Source organism: Nematostella vectensis, chromosome 14 (genome assembly GCF_932526225.1).
Source record: "Nematostella vectensis chromosome 14, jaNemVect1.1, whole genome shotgun sequence".
In the NCBI taxonomy this organism is placed as follows: Eukaryota; Metazoa; Cnidaria; class Anthozoa; order Actiniaria; family Edwardsiidae; genus Nematostella; species Nematostella vectensis.
Window position 1 is genome coordinate 13,707,479 of NC_064047.1, and position 18,792 is coordinate 13,726,270.

Below are 18,792 nucleotides of genomic sequence, written 5' to 3' on the forward strand. Positions count from 1 at the left end.
AAGACCTACACTAAAGTCTCTACTCTTTACGTTTCTTATGCATTATACCTTGAGTCACATGCAGTCTTTGACTGCCTATTTTTATCACTTGCACTGGGGTTTTCATAACATGTAGTTTTGTGACTTACATGCTACCCATGATGCATTCGCGGGTCACAACACATGTATTTCCACAATACATCCTAATTCAAAATCAGTAATTTCATGACACAGTACCAACTAAGAAATATTTATACATCTTTATCTCTATTGTCACTTTACAGGCGTTCAAAGCTGTATTCAGTCCACCACCTCGTGAAACACCTCCATTTCGTCGGGTGTGAAATTCCTGGTGCCAGCAAAGACGTCACACGGGCGCCCTGGGGACGAGCGTACGTGCGTGGCTCCGTAAAGGACTCTTTATTACCCCCCGCGTTGTCAACGATCAACAGGTCACTACCAACAAGCCACGGATCACCAAACCTCGCACCACCAAACACCGGACCGAAACTTGTGTGGTCACAAATGGCAAATATATCTGGCGTGCGCTTCAATGGCAACTTTTCAGGGCGGTAGCCATTCTTGTTACACAGCGTGAACAAGAATGACCTGCTGGAGGAGTGCCATCCACGGTCACTCACTTTGAAGAAAATAAAACAAAATGCGTTATTTTTATAATAAAAACTAGAATTAATACGACAAAAATTGTGTTTTGGTATATCATAACAGCTGAACTCGTATAATTTAAATTCTCAAATGTTAGAATTGTCACTTTTCGTTAGTATGACCAAATAATAATAATAAAAAAATAGTAAAGAAGCTTCTATGCATTCATGAATTGTGTCTTTTCCAGTTAAGACCTGCTTCTTGCGACCCGCGTAAAGTTTTCTCAGATACGGGGTTTCCACCCTCCAGATATCGGCACTGAAAAATATCACTTCCCGGCTTGCAGAAATATCCAATTTTTTCATAAAGAGGGGGGAGGGGAGGGGGGAGATAGCTCTTTTCGAGGATAGAAAATAAGTTAAAGTAAAAGATCTTTTAACCCCCATCCCATTTAAGCCCCTGTCTATAATAATTAAGCCACCACCCCTGCCTGATTTTGGTTTTGTTTTTTGTACAAAGGAAGTAATATAAATACTTATTAATAGCATCTAAGACTTTATAGGAACCAAAATAGTGTCGGATCTGAAAATAATTGAAATAAGTCCCCTGTGTAACCAAGCGGATCTCTTCGGCACTAAAAAGGAAATAAGCGACAGGGGCCTGTCAGAGATTTTACGATGATTTATTAGAGGACGTTTTCGTAGCCTACCTGTAGGCTTTGATAGTTTTTCCGGCACTAAAACCCCAAAAACACAAACGAGCTCGAAATATAATTATTATTATATAAATAGTAATTTATATCTTTTGATAAATAAGATACTAGTTATCATAATATTATTATAATATATAACTATTTTGTCGCGTGATATATCCAGGGACATTAATCTCTTACTCACAACCCTTAAATGGAGCTTCAATGGGGCCTGTCGGGAATGTAATTACAGTCACAACAAGGGTGAAAAGAATTATCTGCGAAATTCTTTATAGGTAAAAAAGCAAAAAAAATCATAAAACTATTGAGATGATTAACAGTAATGATACAAAACTCCCTGCTTTTTTATGAATTAATATCTGAGGCAATTCAACAGTAGGCAAATAACAGAATTACTAGAAAAATAAATTTGCCAAGATATCAGAAATTCTTCTAAATTGCTCGATTTTAATAACCTTTACTTCTAGTATTGTCCAAGGACAAATCTAGTTAGTAAATTGCTCGATTTTAATAACCTTTACTTCTAGTATTGTCCAAGGACAAATCTAGTTAGTTTGAAAACATTTCCCTGCACCAAACAGCAAAATTTAACGGGTTCACTTTACGTGTTGCAATAAAAGGGGCTAACAAACTATTTTTTATTTGTCCATCCGATCCTTTTATCAGAAGATATGCGTAATTACATATTTGGTGGAAGGGGGAGGAAAAAGTAACAAGTATTGTCTGCCAGAGAAGGAACCCTACCACCGCCCTACTTGTATTCGGTTCATAAGATGATGTATTGCAAACGGGCTTTGTCGAGTTCATATAAAAAAAGGACATCGTGACCGTCCACGGGAAAACGTACACTAAGGTTTTCAAACTCGTGGGCACGTGCACGGGCGCACGCCGTTTAAACGGATTTTTTTTCCGTGACCACGTTACTTTTTTCCGTTGACAAGGATTTTTTTCCTGTGGCCACGGAAGGAAAAGCCGTGGGCACGCGGTAAAAAAGTCCGTTAAAAAGAATTTGAAAGGCCGTTGACACGGCTGTCAAGATTCCGTGTCTACGAATCAAGCACACGGATCGCGAGTCGTGAATGTTGAACTATTCGATTAAATCTTCCGATTTAAGTAAAAGTCGTTTTCACAATTTTGAGTCGTTGTGGTGGTTACGGCTTGATGTTAGGTAAACAATAAACACCGAAATCGGTATCAAACATTCACTGATCGTGGCCGCTCTAGTAATGGCACAGAAATAAATGAGAAATACTTATTCCTTATAATATGTGGGTTAATTTGGTGTGTGTTATGTAGCGATAACACGTAAATACATGACGAGAGTTTTGTTATGAACTAGTCGCGGTTTCGGCTTCTTGTTAGAGAAAAAAAGAAACTCCGTTGGTATCAGACATTCGCTGATCATGACCGTTCTTGTGGAATCTTACAGAATTCATAATTCCTTATATTCCTCATAATTCGAGGATTTGTTTGATGTGTGTTATTTGCGGATATGTACGATAATGCGTAAATAAGTTTTTTTGTTAGACAAACTAGAAGCTCCGAAGTCGGTATCAAAGGTTTACTGATTATGGCCGCTCTAGTGAAATCGTACAGAAATAAATCAGAAATACTTATTCCTCAAAATTCGAGGATTTATTTTATGTGTGCTATATGTGTATATGTAAGATTGCGTAAATAAGGGCGAAAGTTGTGTCATCAACTAGTGGCGATTTCAGCTTGTTTTTAGACAAACAAGAAACTCCGAAGTCGGTATTTTTGAGCAATTTCGCGCACTTTTCGAACATTTTGTCGCTTGTTTCGTCTTCGTTGTTGATCATAGTTTTTCTTGTTTGATTTGATACTCGAGATGGTTTGAGTTAAATACTTCGATATCGATAAACTAAGCTTTCTTATCAAGTATGCTCACTACTCTACGGCAATCGACGTGTTTATCTATGGAAGGAGGAGGATGAACGGAGATAAACAGCGACAAAGATTTGGCTGTAGTTTTAAATTGATGTTTACTCACTTCCCGCGATTTAAGGGAGTAATGCATGGTCAAACATAACGCGGAGGATCCGAGAACGTAATCATTAAACAGTTTCGGAGTTTAATGATAAAAGACTTAGAATTTTAAGCAGTTTAAGAGTTAAATGATAAAAATCCTCATTGACCTTCATTCCAAATCTTTGCGGCCTATCATCCGATGTCCACGACGTACACTCGATTGTCTGCAATCCTTCATACGACTTTGAAAGCCGTGAACTTAAGTCTTCTCTACAGTTTAAAAAAATACTGAAAGTCGTGGGCTAAGATTGTGCAACCCGTGTCCACGTAAAGAATATCCGTAGACACGGGAAAAAAATCCTTTTAACATCCGTTTGTTTTTGGCGTTTACACGGAAAACCTAAGTGTACGTTTTCTCACGGACGGTCACTCATGAGATGTCATCCTCCATCTCTTCCTAAGATTTACAAAAAGTAACGACACAGTTGAGGTAATGGACAAAAATAGGGCAAATGTTTTCTTTGTACAATAATGATCGGAAGTCCCGACCCTCACCCTGCTACGGCCCTTCTCGTATTCGTTAGTGTACTCACTTGTCCACGCTACGTCAGAGTAGCCACCAAACACGTATCGGCCCCCAACGCTCACGAGTACGATGTTCGGCGCTTTGCCGTTGCATTTTTCATGGAAGGTCCTGGCAGCCCAGCCATCTCTTTTTGCAGAGAAACATCTGACCCAGCGACTTTTTGGACTCTGCTGCACGGGCTGCAGGAATCCCAAGAGATCTCGGAGGTACTCTGGACCTTTGCCGCTGAGGATGGCGGACTTCTCAAAAACTGCAACGGAATTACACCATCCAGAGATATTATAGATAAAGGCTTGTACTTCATGGTATGTCCATATTGTATCCTTCTCCTCGTATTGAGCGATAAAGAATTGGAAAACTAATCTTATGAAATACTTGCCTCGTGATAATCACGAGTATGTCTAGATAAGGAGATAAGTGTATGTACAGGCTATTTTCATACACTGAAACATGACACAGCTATAAGAGAAATTTACCTTGGCCTTTATAAACTGAGATTGTCTTTGACAAAGAATCACAATACTCCTCGTTCACGCCTAAATAAACACCATCCTCTTTATCCATTGTATGAACAGTACCGCTTTCGAACATATGCACGTGTTCGCGAAAATTGCGAACAACGCAACAGCAGCTGTTACTGTTAGAGAGGATTACAGTTATTCATAATCAGGACACAACTGTTTTGGAAAATTTACCTGTATGCTCAGATTCACCAACTGAGACTTGGCTTGATACATCAACCGAGATCTTCTTTGACATGGACTCCAATATTCCTGATCCACTACAAGACGAACTCCACCCTCCATACAAGGCTGATCCACGGGTTTCTCTGCAAGACTCGATAGCTGGGATAGCACTTCATTCCTGATGGACAAGACATCCACATCATTTGCTTCCCTGCACATTCTCTCAGCAAACTCCAAACTGCTACGAGCACTTGCAAGTCTCATGGATAGATTCTCTCTCTGGGCAGTCAGCTGCTTCTCTTGCTTCTGACAAGCTGACTCGATCTCCCCTTTAAGATAAGATCGCATCTTCTCAAGAGCCCCTATCTGCTTATCAATAAACTGATCCAGATCCCTTCTGGCCGCTCGTTTATTTTCGTCCAGATGTTGTTGAGCCTTTTCAACCAATGCCATCGCCTGTTCAATGTCGGTGAGTTTTGATGTAACTTTTTTTGCTCTTTCCAATATTTCTTCTTTCTCTCGAGCGATAACATCACTTGTGAAAAGGTAGTCATGATTTTTATGATCAACAACGGTGCAATCTCGGCAAATCACTTCCTTACAAGATTCGCAAAACAGTTTCAGCTTTTTACCCTTATGTTTGGTGCAGTAGGTAGTTTTGCTCATTGCAAGTAACTTTCCGCTTTTGATCTCATCAAGACTGAGGATAGTATGGTGTTGCAACGGTCGAAGTCTCTTATGAGCCGAGATACACTGCTCACAGACAAAGTGATCGCACTCGTTACATCTCCCTTGGGCAGGCTCGCCACTATCACACATTTGACAAACAGTTTTCTTCTTGGAGTCTTCAGATGTGAACAAAGGAAGAACAGAGATAATACTATTGATCATAAAGTTCACCTTCAAACTCGAAACATCAGCCGGGGAAATCTAAGAGGAGAAAAAACAGGTTTAATAAAATTCGCATATCACCATTTAAAAATCAAAAGGGAGGACAATTTTAGATCAGCCTTATTGTGGTCTATGCTACGCTGGATTGTATTAATATAATAATTAATTCTTATCATTTAACTGTTTAATACTCATAAACTATTAAATGAATGGATATAAATTTCTTGTGGAAAGGATTCAAGTTCACAGGAACAAAATTTTCCATCCCCCCCCCCTTATGCCCCACCCCTCAAAAAAACCCGAAGAAAGAAGGAGCAAAGAAGGGAACAGCAACGACAATGTTGAAGGAACGCGAGCAAGGAATTCGCTGAAAACATTAATTCGGAAAAAGTGAAGGCACTCAATTTCTCAAATGTGCGACTGAATCCAGGTTGTCAACCTGATAAGGGTTGTTGCTATAATTGACACAGAAGAAGCAAAAAGGCTTTTTGTTCTTCTCCATGCGAGAAAAGCGCAGCAGCAGAAAAAAAAAAGAAAGAGAGAGAGAGAGGAAGACAGATTGTAGCATTAGAGCGTTTTGGTAATGATTTCAAACATGGAACATAAGCATATAGCGGAAACCATGAAAAAAAAGGTGTATACAGGTTTACATAGCATCGATGAAACGTAGTTTAATACATATCCTTGACTCATGGATTGTGCATGCCAAATAACTGGCCGCAAACTGAGACTCTTTGAAGCAAGAAGTCTGATTTGACACTTGGTCAAATTATTTAGAAGGGACAACACTCAAAGAAATCAGTGACCCCCCTTAAAATCCACACACATTCGGCACCTCCACCTTTAGACCTCAGAAATTTCTCAAGGCCCCGCCACAGTATCCTCACGCCCCACCCCTCCCTCGGGATAATAAATGAACTTTCCCTTAGTTCTCAATTGAAAAGCACTATGTTGTTTAAATCAATTTGTTTGTTGCAGCAAAACGTTTGTTACACAAGTTGTGCCAAGGTCTTTTAACTAATGGATGTATTTTTGATATGACAGATTACCTGGAATTCCGCCTTACAGAGGGGGCACACAAGTTTTCCTCTCCCTTCAGAGTGCACTGCCAGCTCTTCCAGGCAGTGCCGACAAAATGAGTGGAAGCAAGGGAGCACTCTAGTATCGTTGAAGTGCTCTTTACATATAGAGCACGTCACCTCATCCTCGAGGCGCCTGCTGGCAGATGTTGCCATTTCTTCAAGAAAAAACTAGAAAAGCATAAGAAAATGGTTATTCCATTGCTACTCATATCAGCCTTAAAAACACTATCAATATCCCTGAGAATTCTCTTATTTCTGTGATGATATACATAAAAAACTATGAATTATCAGCGCTGGAGAAGTTGCAGTCCAAAGCAGTTTTGGGGTAGGTATTAGATGTTTATTTTATTGTATTATTTTCGCGATTTTGGTGCAAGAAAATCAAACAAAACAATTGGAATTAAAATGTGCTTTCATGTTCAGAACTGTAACAAACTGTAACAGAAACATGCGTGAGCTTATTAAATTTTAACGCATCCCAATTTTCATGAAACTTAACTTTCGCGTCACTTTTTTTTCACGAAATTGTTAAAACCGCAAGATTAAAGTGACGCGAAGATAAAGAAGAATAAGGTATACTATACCAATTCTGCACCTGTTGGACATATATTCTACCTTATGACTAGGTGAAGCGAAGATATTATGTTTATTTCCGAGTGGTGGAAACAATATTTTACGAGTGAGCGCAGTGAACGATCTTGTTGACAATTTTCAGCACCGGGGGGGGGGGGGGGGGGGGGGGGGATGGGGGAGGAGGAGAGTGTAACACATATTAGGGACCTTCCCTAATGAGTTGAATCACCCTAAATGGGAGGAGAAAAGCTATCCTTCAAACAGTGGAATGTTTGGTAATTAACATGTCTTTCTCTCGCCGAGTGTCACAAACTGTGCGCGAAAGTAAGGCCTCACGGATTTTGTGTATTTGTCAGTTTATTGGCTATGGACCCAACGCTTTTAGAATACACTAACTAGAGGTCTATCACAAATCATGCATTCCGATTGGCTGAGCTACTAATGGTCTATTAGTGATAGACGATGAGTAGAGAAATTCTCGGGAAAAAGGCGGCTGTAATCTTTGTTTGTAATCTTTGTTTATCGAGGGTAGCATATTTAACCGAATATACAGTTTTCTAACATATGACCCTCGGTTAGTAAGCACTGTCACTGGGGGTGGTCACTGCCAGAGGGTTTATTGCGTCCCCAGTGGTACTTTTACGTCCCTTCGGTTCAGGTTAATGTACTGCAGCTTGAAGAGACGGGACCTCCGGTTTAGTGTCCTTATCCGAGAAGACTGGAAACACGGGAGAATAACTTCAACTCGCTTGTGACACAAATCCGAACCAAGGCAGGAACCCGGAAAAATCCCCAGTTTGAGCCAGGATTCGAACCTTGGCTACAGCGGTGAGAGGCCGACGCGCTAACACACTTGGCCACCCGTGCTTCTTAATCGCGATTTGACGAAGTTAGCGGCGACTTAAGGGACGTCCCTGCTTCAATAAACTATAAAGCAAGTCAGAAGAAAAAGTACCAAGGAAAGATAGAACTTGAAGACACAAATGCACACGCCAATCAATCGGCGCAAACGATAGTCGAATTTCCCATTTCGTGCATGATGTATTCCTACTAGCCAACTAGCCCGACTTTACGCTCAAATGAGCGTCTAGTTTACAATAAGTTTACATTTTGCAGAATGGAAGCCAATCAGAGTTAATTTATCCAAGAAAAGAAATAATCAAAACATCCAACCTCCCAGTGCTGCCTACATCACCCTTCCCTGACATCGCTGATCTGCAGTTTGACACACGTGGTATTGCTAAGCTCCTAAAGAGTGTTGATGTGCACAAAGCTAGTGGACCCGATCAAATCCCTTGTTGGATACTAAAAACTGCCGCTGAAGAGCTGGCCCCCTTTTTGCAAAAGCTGTTCACCTACTCACTTCTTACTGGGCAGATTCCCAAGGATTGGTGCAATGCTAACATTCATGCAATTTTTAAGAAAGGGAATAAGTCCCTAGCTTCTAACTATCGTCCTATATCTTTAACGTCAATCACTTGTAAAATCATGGAACACATTTTGTTTCGCCACCTAATGTCCCATCTCGACAGCAATAATATCCTCCTACATATACAACATGGCTTCAGGAAAAAGTATTCCTGCGAGACGCAACTCATCACTGTGCTCCACGAACTGTGTTACAATCTTGACCAAGGAAATCAAACTGACTGCATTCTACTTGATTTCTCAAAGGCTTTTGATAGGGTTGCCCATGGGCGTCTGCTTCAGAAACTTGATTTTTACGGTATCCGTGGAAAGCCACTTACGTGGGTCAGGTCTTGGCTAATCCACAGAAATCAAACAGTTGTTGTAGAGGGGGAGACATCAAAATCAACCAGAGTCACATCAGGGGTCCCCCAAGGGACTGTCCTGGGACCACTGATGTTCCTCTTGTTCATCAATGACATCAACTCAGGGATTACTTCACGTATTAGACTTTTTGCGGATGACACCATCTTATATGGCCTAATCGAAGGCCCACAGAGTGCAGCAGTTATTCAGAAAGATCTTGATCTCCTTTTTAAATGGTCTAAAACATGGCAAATGTCATTCAACGCCGACAAGTGTAATATTATCAGAATACATAGATCCAAGTCTCCCATTGTTTATAATTACACGCTGGGTGGGACTCCATTAAAAGCTGTTCAGAGCCACCCATACTTGGGTGTAGAGTTGTCCTCAAATCTGAACTGGAACACTCATGTCACTAATATTGTTGGAAAGGCTAACAAATCACTCGGTTTTATAAAGAGAAATCTTGGGGCTTGCCCTGATTTTGTTCGAGAAAGAGCGTACACTACCCTCGTGCGCCCACGTGTGGAATTTGCTTCTAGTGTGCGGGATCCACATGTCCAGAAGCAAATAAAGGACCTAGAGAGCGTACAAAGGAGAGCGGCAAGATTCGCAAAGAACTGCTACGTTTATGAACCAGGGACTGTGACAGGCTTACTAAAAGAACTCAAATGGCCATCCCTCCAGCTACGAAGGAAGATGGCGAGACTTACTATGTTCTACAAAATGGTGTATGGCCTTGTAAACATAAATATTCCCAAAGATCTCCTACAAACTCGCAAGCAATCTACTCGCTCCTCTCACCCCAAGAGGTTCATAAACCTGCCTTCGAACACAAATACTTCTAAATTTAGCTTTTTAACCCGCTCGCTTAAAGAGTGGAACTTACTGCCAAATAACATAATAGAGGCACCAACTCATGCTAAATTTAAGGAGCTGTTATCCCGTGAATTTTGCATATAATGTTAAAATGAAGAGACAGTAGTGTTACATTATTACTTTATTTTGTATTCTTTTTCCTTTTACATATATTTCATTTTCTTTTGTTATTGTAATTTTATATATCCGCCTCATGCTCACGCTTTGCGGATTACAATATATAAATAAATAAAGATGAGCTTAATCGCTGTCTCCAAGTATTTTATGCTTTGGTTCGACAAAAGAATGGCAAATGCAATGGTTTATTTGCAAAGAAACTTAGGACAGGTCGCATACTACTAAACCGTGCTGTCTAAATCGGCCTTAATTAAGCTGCTTAGTGAGGCGGCACCGAGCTTGGCTAGTCAGCAAAGGCTGACTTCGACAGCACGATTCAGTCGCATGCGACCTGTCTACGACATGTCTTAGCCCTGAATAAACACTACGACTTTTTCAGTCGAGCATCGTAGCCGAGTCGTAGGTTGATTTACACTTTACGACTCGAGTTGTAGATGTGTTGCGGGCAAGTCGCATACGACTAAATCGTGCTGTTTAGATCAGTCTTAATAAATCAAGTATAGATTGCCAATTAGACATGGAAATACAAGTTTTGGGTAAAAAAAGTAGGTTAAATATAAACATTTCGAATTCCTCGAATGTTTCGTAAATCGAATCGAAAGTGAAACTCATTTCATGTCACCTCTTCAGCTTTATCACGCCGAAGACAAATGAATAGATTCACTTTTAGACGCCTTACAAATAAAGGAACAGCTAATAGCTAAAATAGGGTGGAAAACGCGATATAAATACCTGTTTTTTGTCGAAATCTTCTCAGACGAATCCTAACTTACAATGGAAGCGTCTGATCAACCCTTCGGGAAAGACGCAAAGGACCCTAGTCCCCCACGCAGTCAGTCATACCGCCCCCTGTCACGCAAGGCGAGCTCAGCAGTCACATGCGGAACCAAACAAAACAGAAGCAAACAGCGTTGACTTTGATCGCGAAGAATTCTGAATCTCAGATAAGGCTCAATATTTTCTAGTCTTCCTAGACTCGATTATTTAGCTCAGTTGAAATTGGACTCAGGCGCATTACGAGACACAGATCCCCCAGAGGTCAGAGCGGTCGCGTGATGCTTGGACAGGCCCTACACAAGCCCTTGAGCCTGAATTATTCTATTTTCTATTACTATATGGTTGCCAGGGCGCTAAGACAAGCATCTGTCTATGGTTGCCAGGGCGCTAAGACAAGCATCTGTCTATGGTTGCCAGGGCGCTAAGACAAGCATCTGTCTATGGTTGCCAAGGCGCTAAGACGAGCATTATGGAGGGATATGGTTGCCAGGTGCTCATTATCAATAAGTGAACCTTTTGCGTCTTTAGTGAAAATACTATCGGATTTTTTTTATCAAAGACGGTCCCTCTGTTTAATCAACGCCATTTCCCTGGTTCTACATCCGCTTGGACATGAAAGCGCAGCGTTTCTGAATATATTTTGCAGTTTTATCTGTAGATAGCACAAATCAAACTTAAATAAAAGGGAAGCTATTGAGCCATTGCATTAAATGGCAGCGTGATTGGCCTTCTCTAACATGAACCTTAATATCTTCAAGGTGTTCAACTTCTTAAACAAGATATGTGAGCGTGCCCTTCTCATGAGACGCAACCCCCGTGAGGTGACCTGGACTGTTCTGTATCGCCGCAAGCACAAGAAAGGCACCCAGGAGGAAGTGTCCAAGAAGCGCACCCGCCGTAATATCAAGTTCCAGAGGTCTGTACAGGGTGCGTCTCTTGACAACATCCTCGCCAAGAGAAACCAGAAGCCTGAGGTCCGCAAGGCGCAGAGAGAGAGAGAGCTATCAGGTGACTAGGTTAACCATGTTTACCCATGTTTAAGGCACATTTTGCTGTGAACTTAACTATGTGTTCTTATCACATCTTATAAATGGAAGATGGAAGATGTATAGCTGATACTGATATTAATAACACAAATTTAATAGAACCTCAGGAAAACAATAGTCAAAACTTGTGTACCAAACTATTTTTTTTCTTTTATATAGCAATTTAAAGGTATAGCTTTAGAAATATGTTAAACTCTAATTAATGCTGTAATCAGCTCAGTAAGAAAACAGGAATGTCTTTAAAGTTAAAATTGAATTTCTTTAGGAAAAAAATGAAAAAAGCTTTTAAGCTTTAATCATGCTCTACTCTGTCGATACAAATATTTCACTGAATGTTTAAATTCCAAAGTGTGTGCATTTTGTCATGTTTTAAAGAATGCAATGCATTATGGGCTAAGGTCATGCTTTTGGACAGTGTTCTTTGTAAATATAGACCAGAAATAGTTCGAATAGCACACGTTCACAGCTAGGCCAATTCTACTGTTTTCGATTGTAAGGGATATCTCCATTCCAATGACATGCACTCTTTTTCTAGCACTTTATTAAACACATAAAATAAGTTGCAAAGGAATAAGCAGAAACATACCTTGATCAGGCTATTTTAGGAGCAATAATTGGGAACATGCATTTGTTGTTTCGTGATTGTGTACGAGGCCATGCGGTGTCTAGCTACATAGTATCTTATTTCAATATCTCAAGTTAATGCTTTTGGGCAAAACTATCTACTCTACACTAATTGTCTATCTTTGTGTTTGTTTGGAGACCCAGCATTTCTGTGATGTCTTATTCATACTGGTTGAGACAAGTCTATGATAAAATCTAATCCAACTGAGAAATGTAGGTTTTAGGTTGTTTATTCGATTGTGTATGCTTTTATCATATTGCTGATTCTGCTTGTGATTGCTCACAGGGCAGCTAAAGAGAAGCTGAGAGCAAAGGCAGATACAAAGAAGGTAACTACAGGGGTCATTTGTGTCACATGTGCTTTGTACCCCTTGTATACGCCATGTGCCCACACCCTAATCTGTGTACCCTGTATACCCCACCCAGTTATGCACCCTTCACGCCCACCCCACGATGTGTACCCTCTATACACCTATTTCAAATGTGTTGTAACCTGCGGTGGTTCATGGGAAACGCATAGATGACTGAATATTGTATCTGAAAGCCATGTGAGTTTTCATGAGAATGTAAACAAGAATTCTACAGCTTTTGAAACCTCAATTTTCATTTTATTTAGGCTTCTTTGCACATTTACTTGACACCCAGGAAGCACTGTGGGTTACGACACACAGATTCTCCTAGTGCAACCTTATTTGAAATAGGTGTACACCACCCAGCTTTACACCCTTCATAAACCCGACAATATGTACCTTGTAGACATCCACAACTTTGCACCCTTTGCCCACACCCAAATCTGTCTACTTTGTATACATCCCATAGCTTTGCACCCTTGGTACACACCCAAATCTGTGTACCCTGTATACACCCCATAGCTTTACACCCTTGGTACACACCCAAATCTGTCTACCCTGTATACATCCCATAGCTTTGCACCCTTGGTACACACCCAAATCTGTCTACCCTGTATACACCCCATAGCTTTGCACCCTTGGTACACACCCAAATCTGTGTACCCAGTATACACCCCATAGCTTTGCACCCTTGGTACACACCCAAATCTGTCTACACAGTATACACCCCATAGCTTTGCACCATTGGTACACACCCAAATCTGTCTACCCTGTATACACCCCATAGCTTTGCACCCTTGGTACACACCCAAATCTGTCTACCCAGTATATACCCCATAGCTGTGCACCCTTGGTACACACCCAAATCTGTCTACTCTGTATACACCCCATAGCTTTGCACCCTCGGTACACACCCAAATCTGTCTACTCTGTATACACCCTATAGCTTTGCACCATTGGTACACACCCAAATCTGTCTACGCTGTATACACCCCATAGCTTTGCACCCTTGGTACACACCCAAATCTGTCTACCCTGTATACACCCCATAGCTTTGCACCCTTGGTACACACCCAAATCTGTGTACCCAGTATACACCCAATAGCTTTGCACCCTTGGTACACACCCAAATCTATCTACCCTGTATACACCCCATAGCTTTGCATCCTTGGTACACACCCAAATCTGTCTACCCTGTATACACCCCATTGCTTTGCACCCTTGGTACACACCCAAATCTGTCTACCCTGTATACATCACATAGCTTTGCACCCTTGGTACACACCCAAATCTGTCTACCCTGTATACACCCCATAGCTTTGCACCCTCGGTACACACCCAAATCTGTCTACCCTGTATACACCCCATAGCTTTGCACCCTCGGTACACACCCAAATCTGTCTACTCTGTATACATCCCATAGCTTTGCATCCTTGGTACACACCCAAATATTTCTACCCAGTATACACCCCTTAGCTTTGCACCCTCGGAACACACCGAAATCTGTCTACCCTGTATACACCCCATAGCTTTGCACCCTTGGTACACACCCAAATCTGTCTTTCCTGTATACACTCCATAGCTTTGCACCCTCGGTACACACCCAAATCTGTCTACCCTGTATACACCCCATAGCTTTGCACCCTCGGTACACACCCAAATCTGTATATCCTATATACACCCCATAGCTTTGCACCCTTGGTACACACCCAAATCTGTCTACCCTGTATACACCCCATAGCTTTGCACCCTTGGTACACACCCAAATATGTCTACCCTGTATACACCCCATAGCTTTGCACCCTTGGTACACACCCAAATCTGTCTACCCTGTATACACCCCATAGCTTTGCACCCTTGGTACACACCCAAATCTGTCTACCCTGTATACACCCCATAGCTTTGCACCCTTGGTACACACACAAATCTGTCTACTCTGTATACACCCCATAGCTTTACACCCTTGGTACACACCCAAATCTGTCTACCCTGTATACACCCCATAGCTTTGCACTCTTGGTACACACCCAAATCTGTCTACTCTGTATACACCCCATAGCGTTCTACCCTTGGTACACACCCAAAGCTGTCTACCCAGTATACACCCCATAGCTTTGCACCCTTGGTACACACCCAAAGCTGTCTACCCTGTATACACCCCATAGCTTTGCACTCTTGGTACACACCCAAATCTGTGTACCCCATATATACCCCTACACTGCACACCTGCTTTAGACCCGATTTTGTGCATATGTTTGTCAGTGTAGTGTTTCTGTGATAAATTATCATTGCCTACATTGTTTGAGGGTTACTTATTGATGAAGACATGATGCTCTGAGAAACAAACACAAACACAAGCACTATTTTCACCTGTGAAAAGATGATTCTACAATCTAGGTCAAACTAAGTGGAACCCCTCTCCCCTCTTGAATATTGGAGCATATGTACTTGATCATCTGACTGCAAGGGCATTTAAAGCTAAAGAAACACTTTTAACCAGTATTAGATGGGGGAGAAGGAGGAAATGTGTTACTCAGCCAAGTGTTCCATTTTTTTGTGGATTGCAGGATACGTTTTGATTGAGGATATTAATACGAGACACCTCCGTACGTACATTCTCTATTAGAAATTCTACTAAAACTTTAGTATTCCGCAAAAAAGGGACAGATTTAGGTATTTATGCTTGCTTTTGGGGTCCTGTTGTATTTATAAACCTTTTGACTCCTTTGCAGCAATAACTACCCAACCCGCTGCCCAACGACAGTAAAAATGCTCTTGGCAGAGAGAGAAGTTAGCACAGACTGAGAAAGGGGATTTATTTTAATATCTTTGAACATAGTTACGATAAAGTTGTGGTAATTTCAACGAAGGATTCCAAATCTAAGATCTGGTGCATCAGAAAAATGCAAGAATAAAGAGTAATAACACGAACGGGAAGGGAAGAGCAAAAACCGATTTGAGGAACACACGGCGTCGGAAGGGGTAGGGTGCGGGAGTGAAGAGCAAGGAGCGATAAGACGAACCTACGGAGTCGGGGGAGTAGGGTGCGGGAGGGAAGAGCAAGGAGCGATTAGACGAACCCACGGCGTCGGAGGGGGTAGGGTGCGGGAGGGAAAAGCAAGGAGCGATTAGACGAACCCACGGCGTCGGAGGGGGTAGGGTGCGGGAGGGAAGAGCAAGGAGCGATTAGACGAACCCACGGCGTCGGAGGGGGTAGGGTGCGGGAGGGAAGATCAAGGAGCGATAAGACAAATCCACGGCGTCGGAGGGGGTAGGGGGCGACAGGAGGATACCCTTGATATCCGGGGAAGTTCTTGACACATGGAATTTGTCCTAAACCCAGGCTTGCACTGTATGCGTAGGAGGGAAGGTGGGGGGGGGGGGGGGGGGTGGGTGGGGGCAATATGTGTGAGGCTCTTTGACAAAATCATCGATTGTACTAAAAGTCCTTTTTCTCTTTTATTAAAAAAAATGCCCTAATCTAAATCAGAATTACATCCACACGCACACGTGTTCACAGTATTTCATGGTTAATAAATCCATTACTGGACAACACTCACCTAAGGCTGAATAATGAGAAAGTTAAAATGTTTATACAGACCTTGGCGGCTGCTAAAAATTTAACGCTCACCAACTAACCATAAATACGCGGCCTTATCAATCCATAATCGGGGTGGGGGGCGGGGGGGGTGGGGTGAATAGATTCGCGGATCGCCAGATTCGGCCCCGAAATTGTCACGGACTGCGATAAGCTCTTAGTAAAAAAAACTATGGCTACGTACGATATACATCTGAAAAATCAGAAGTCAAGTCAGAACCATAAGACTATTCTATGTTGTGCTTTTTATAGCTGTGACTATAGCTGACTATTCTATGCCGTGCTTGTTATAGCTGTGACTATATCTGACTATTCTATGCTGTGCTTGTTATAGCTGTGACTATATCTGACTATTCTATGCCGTGCTTGTTATAGCTGTGACTATAGCTGACTATTCTATGCTGTGCTTGTTATAGCTGTGACTATATCTGACTATTCTATGCCGTGCTTGTTATAGCTGTGACTATAGCTGACTATTCTATGCTGTGCTTGATATAGCTGTGACTATAGCTGACTATTCTATGCCGTTCTTGTTATAGCTGTGACTATAGCTGACTATTCTATGCCGTGCTTGTTATAGCTGTGACTATAGCTGACTATTCTATGCTGTGCTTGATATAGCTGTGACTATAGCTGACTATTCTATGCTTGCTTAAGATGCTTGGAGTTCTTAAAATGATAATATTGATCAAAGCGACAAAAGAAGTTCTTTAAGGTAAAGCAGATGCTTTAAATCCTTAGCATAAATAGTAATTAGCCATTCAGGCATTGGTGTCAACAAAGTAAATGGGACATGAGATACCATGTAAAATTTCTATGCCCTTTTGTTGGGAAAGTGCTTACGCGACATTCCTTTGAGCTCTCAATAGAAATTATTATGTCAGTCACTTGACAATAGTTGCGTGAAAGTAACATCGAAACAATTTTTTATTTTATTTCAGGTAAAAAGCCAGCCAAGCAGGCCTCAGGCACTGTTACCATAGTAACCATAGTTTCTGCTTGCTCCGCGGGTGGCCTCATAATCAGCGGTCTCATCTCCTGGCGCGTGCGCAAATACATGGAAAACAGAAAAAGGATTCATTCTACCGAAGGTATCAAGGCTGATGATGCGGATCACTGCTATGACAACCCCATTGAAATGACACCGAGGGCGAAAGACTCGGATCACACTTACGAGGAGGTGGGCCAATCATCTACATACGAGTCCCTGAAGCCTGTCGCGGGCCCCCCACATGATGCTGCCAAACAAAAAGATTATGTGCATGCGCAAAGCAACGCATATCAGGAGCTTGAGAAGCGCCCTGCGGCGAATTATCAAGATCTGGTCCACTGGAAGTACTAAACACAAAACTGGCATACTGAACACTGAACACAGCTATTCAAACCGCCACACTGAACACAGCTATAACCAACACAGCATAGAATAGTCAGCTATAGTCACAGCTATAACCAGCATGAAATAGAATAGTCAGCTATAGTCACAGCTATATAACAAGCATGGCATAGAATAGTCAGCTATAGTCACAGCTATAACCAGTATGGCATAGAATAGTCAGCCATAGTCACAGCTATAACAAGCACGGCATAGAATAGTCAGCTATAGTCACAGCTATAACCAGTATGGCATAGAATAGTCAGCCATAGTCACAGCTATAACAAGCACAGCATAGAATAGTCAGCTATAGTCACAGGTATATAACAAGCACGGCATAGAATAGTCAGCTATAGTCACAGCTATAACAAGCACGGCATAGAATAGTCAGCTATAGTCACAGCTTTAACAAGCACAGCATAGAATAGTCAGCTATAGTCACAGCTATAACAAGCACGGCATAGAATAGTCAGCTATAGTCACAGCTATAACAAGCACGGCAAACCAAACACCTACGGCTAAAATTACATACCCTACCGCTCAAACTTATACCCAATAAGTCGTGATTAAAGCGGAAATTCACTGTCAATCAAATGTTTAAATAAATTGTCTTTTTCGCTTAATGCGGCAATGTGTGTATTGGTCAGCCATACTGACAACATTGTCCACTCTACCAGAGACCTAACAAGAAAACAAGCAAAAAGCGAAAAAAAAGATACCCTATCGTAGACCTCAAGAGCCCAAACACCCTACCCTAAAGGGCGGCACATACCCGTATACCAAATATGAGGGAGTACCCACCCCCCCTCCGGGCTAGCTTTTTCCACGCCGTTTGCGCTACTCGATCGAGCCACTGTGAAAATATAAGCGCTTTATTTTCTTCACAAACATTTTTCTAGCTTTCAATACATCTGCGATTTTCGTGTTTTTCAAGCCATCCTGAACGAGCAAGTAAATAACTCTCCAACGAAGAGCAAGTGGGTAACTTCGAACCATTTCGATCAGTAATGGCGGCTTTCCATTTCAGGTACCGGCTCCATTTGATTGACGGCTAAGAATCGCCAATTGCCAATCGCCGATTTATTCCGGTGGTCGCGTAACAATGCATACAGTGGTAAAACCCGATAAAAGGCAATAGCTCTTTCAAACTTC

General features: G+C 41.8%; 1 protein-coding gene and 1 long non-coding RNA gene across 3 annotated transcripts; one reads left to right on the forward strand and one right to left on the reverse strand.

Moving 5' to 3' along the window:
* Positions 1–479: 479 nt before the first annotated feature.
* LOC5504294 (tripartite motif-containing protein 45) lies at positions 480–10,691 on the reverse strand. Of its 2 annotated transcripts, XM_048721337.1 has the most exons (6): positions 10,606–10,676; positions 7,854–8,031; positions 6,499–6,699; positions 4,568–5,488; positions 3,880–4,122; positions 480–619 (listed from the first exon to the last, which is right to left on the reverse strand). In XM_048721337.1, exons 3-5 carry the CDS (start codon positions 6,682–6,684, stop codon positions 3,931–3,933), a joined length of 1,299 nt encoding a protein of 432 aa, XP_048577294.1. In that variant the 5' UTR covers positions 6,685–6,699; positions 7,854–8,031; positions 10,606–10,676; the 3' UTR covers positions 480–619; positions 3,880–3,930. The 2 variants fall into 2 exon arrangements, with proteins under 2 accessions (XP_048577294.1, XP_048577295.1); XM_048721338.1 differs by lacking the exon at positions 7,854–8,031 and having other exon boundaries at positions 10,606–10,691.
* Positions 10,692–10,703: 12 nt separating this feature from the next.
* On the forward strand, positions 10,704–11,605 carry LOC125559753. The gene is made up of 2 exons (XR_007306421.1): positions 10,704–10,911; positions 11,409–11,605. It is a non-coding gene; the product is annotated as an uncharacterized LOC125559753 (long non-coding RNA).
* The last annotated feature ends 7,187 nt before the right edge of the window (positions 11,606–18,792 follow it).

What these genes read in the sequence shown, in the direction of transcription:
- LOC5504294 (XM_048721338.1), bottom strand. Translation starts at nt 6,684, where the DNA reads ATGGCAACATCTGCCAGCAGGCGCCTCGAGGATGAGGTGACGTGCTCT. An exon ending in TCTGTAAGGCGGAATTCCAG is followed by an intron (nt 5,489 to 6,498) that starts GTAATCTGTCAT and finishes TTCTCCTCTTAG; the next exon opens with ATTTCCCCGGCTGATGTTTC. An exon ending in TGGTGAATCTGAGCATACAG is followed by an intron (nt 4,123 to 4,567) that starts GTAAATTTTCCA and finishes ATTCCGTTGCAG; the next exon opens with TTTTTGAGAAGTCCGCCATC.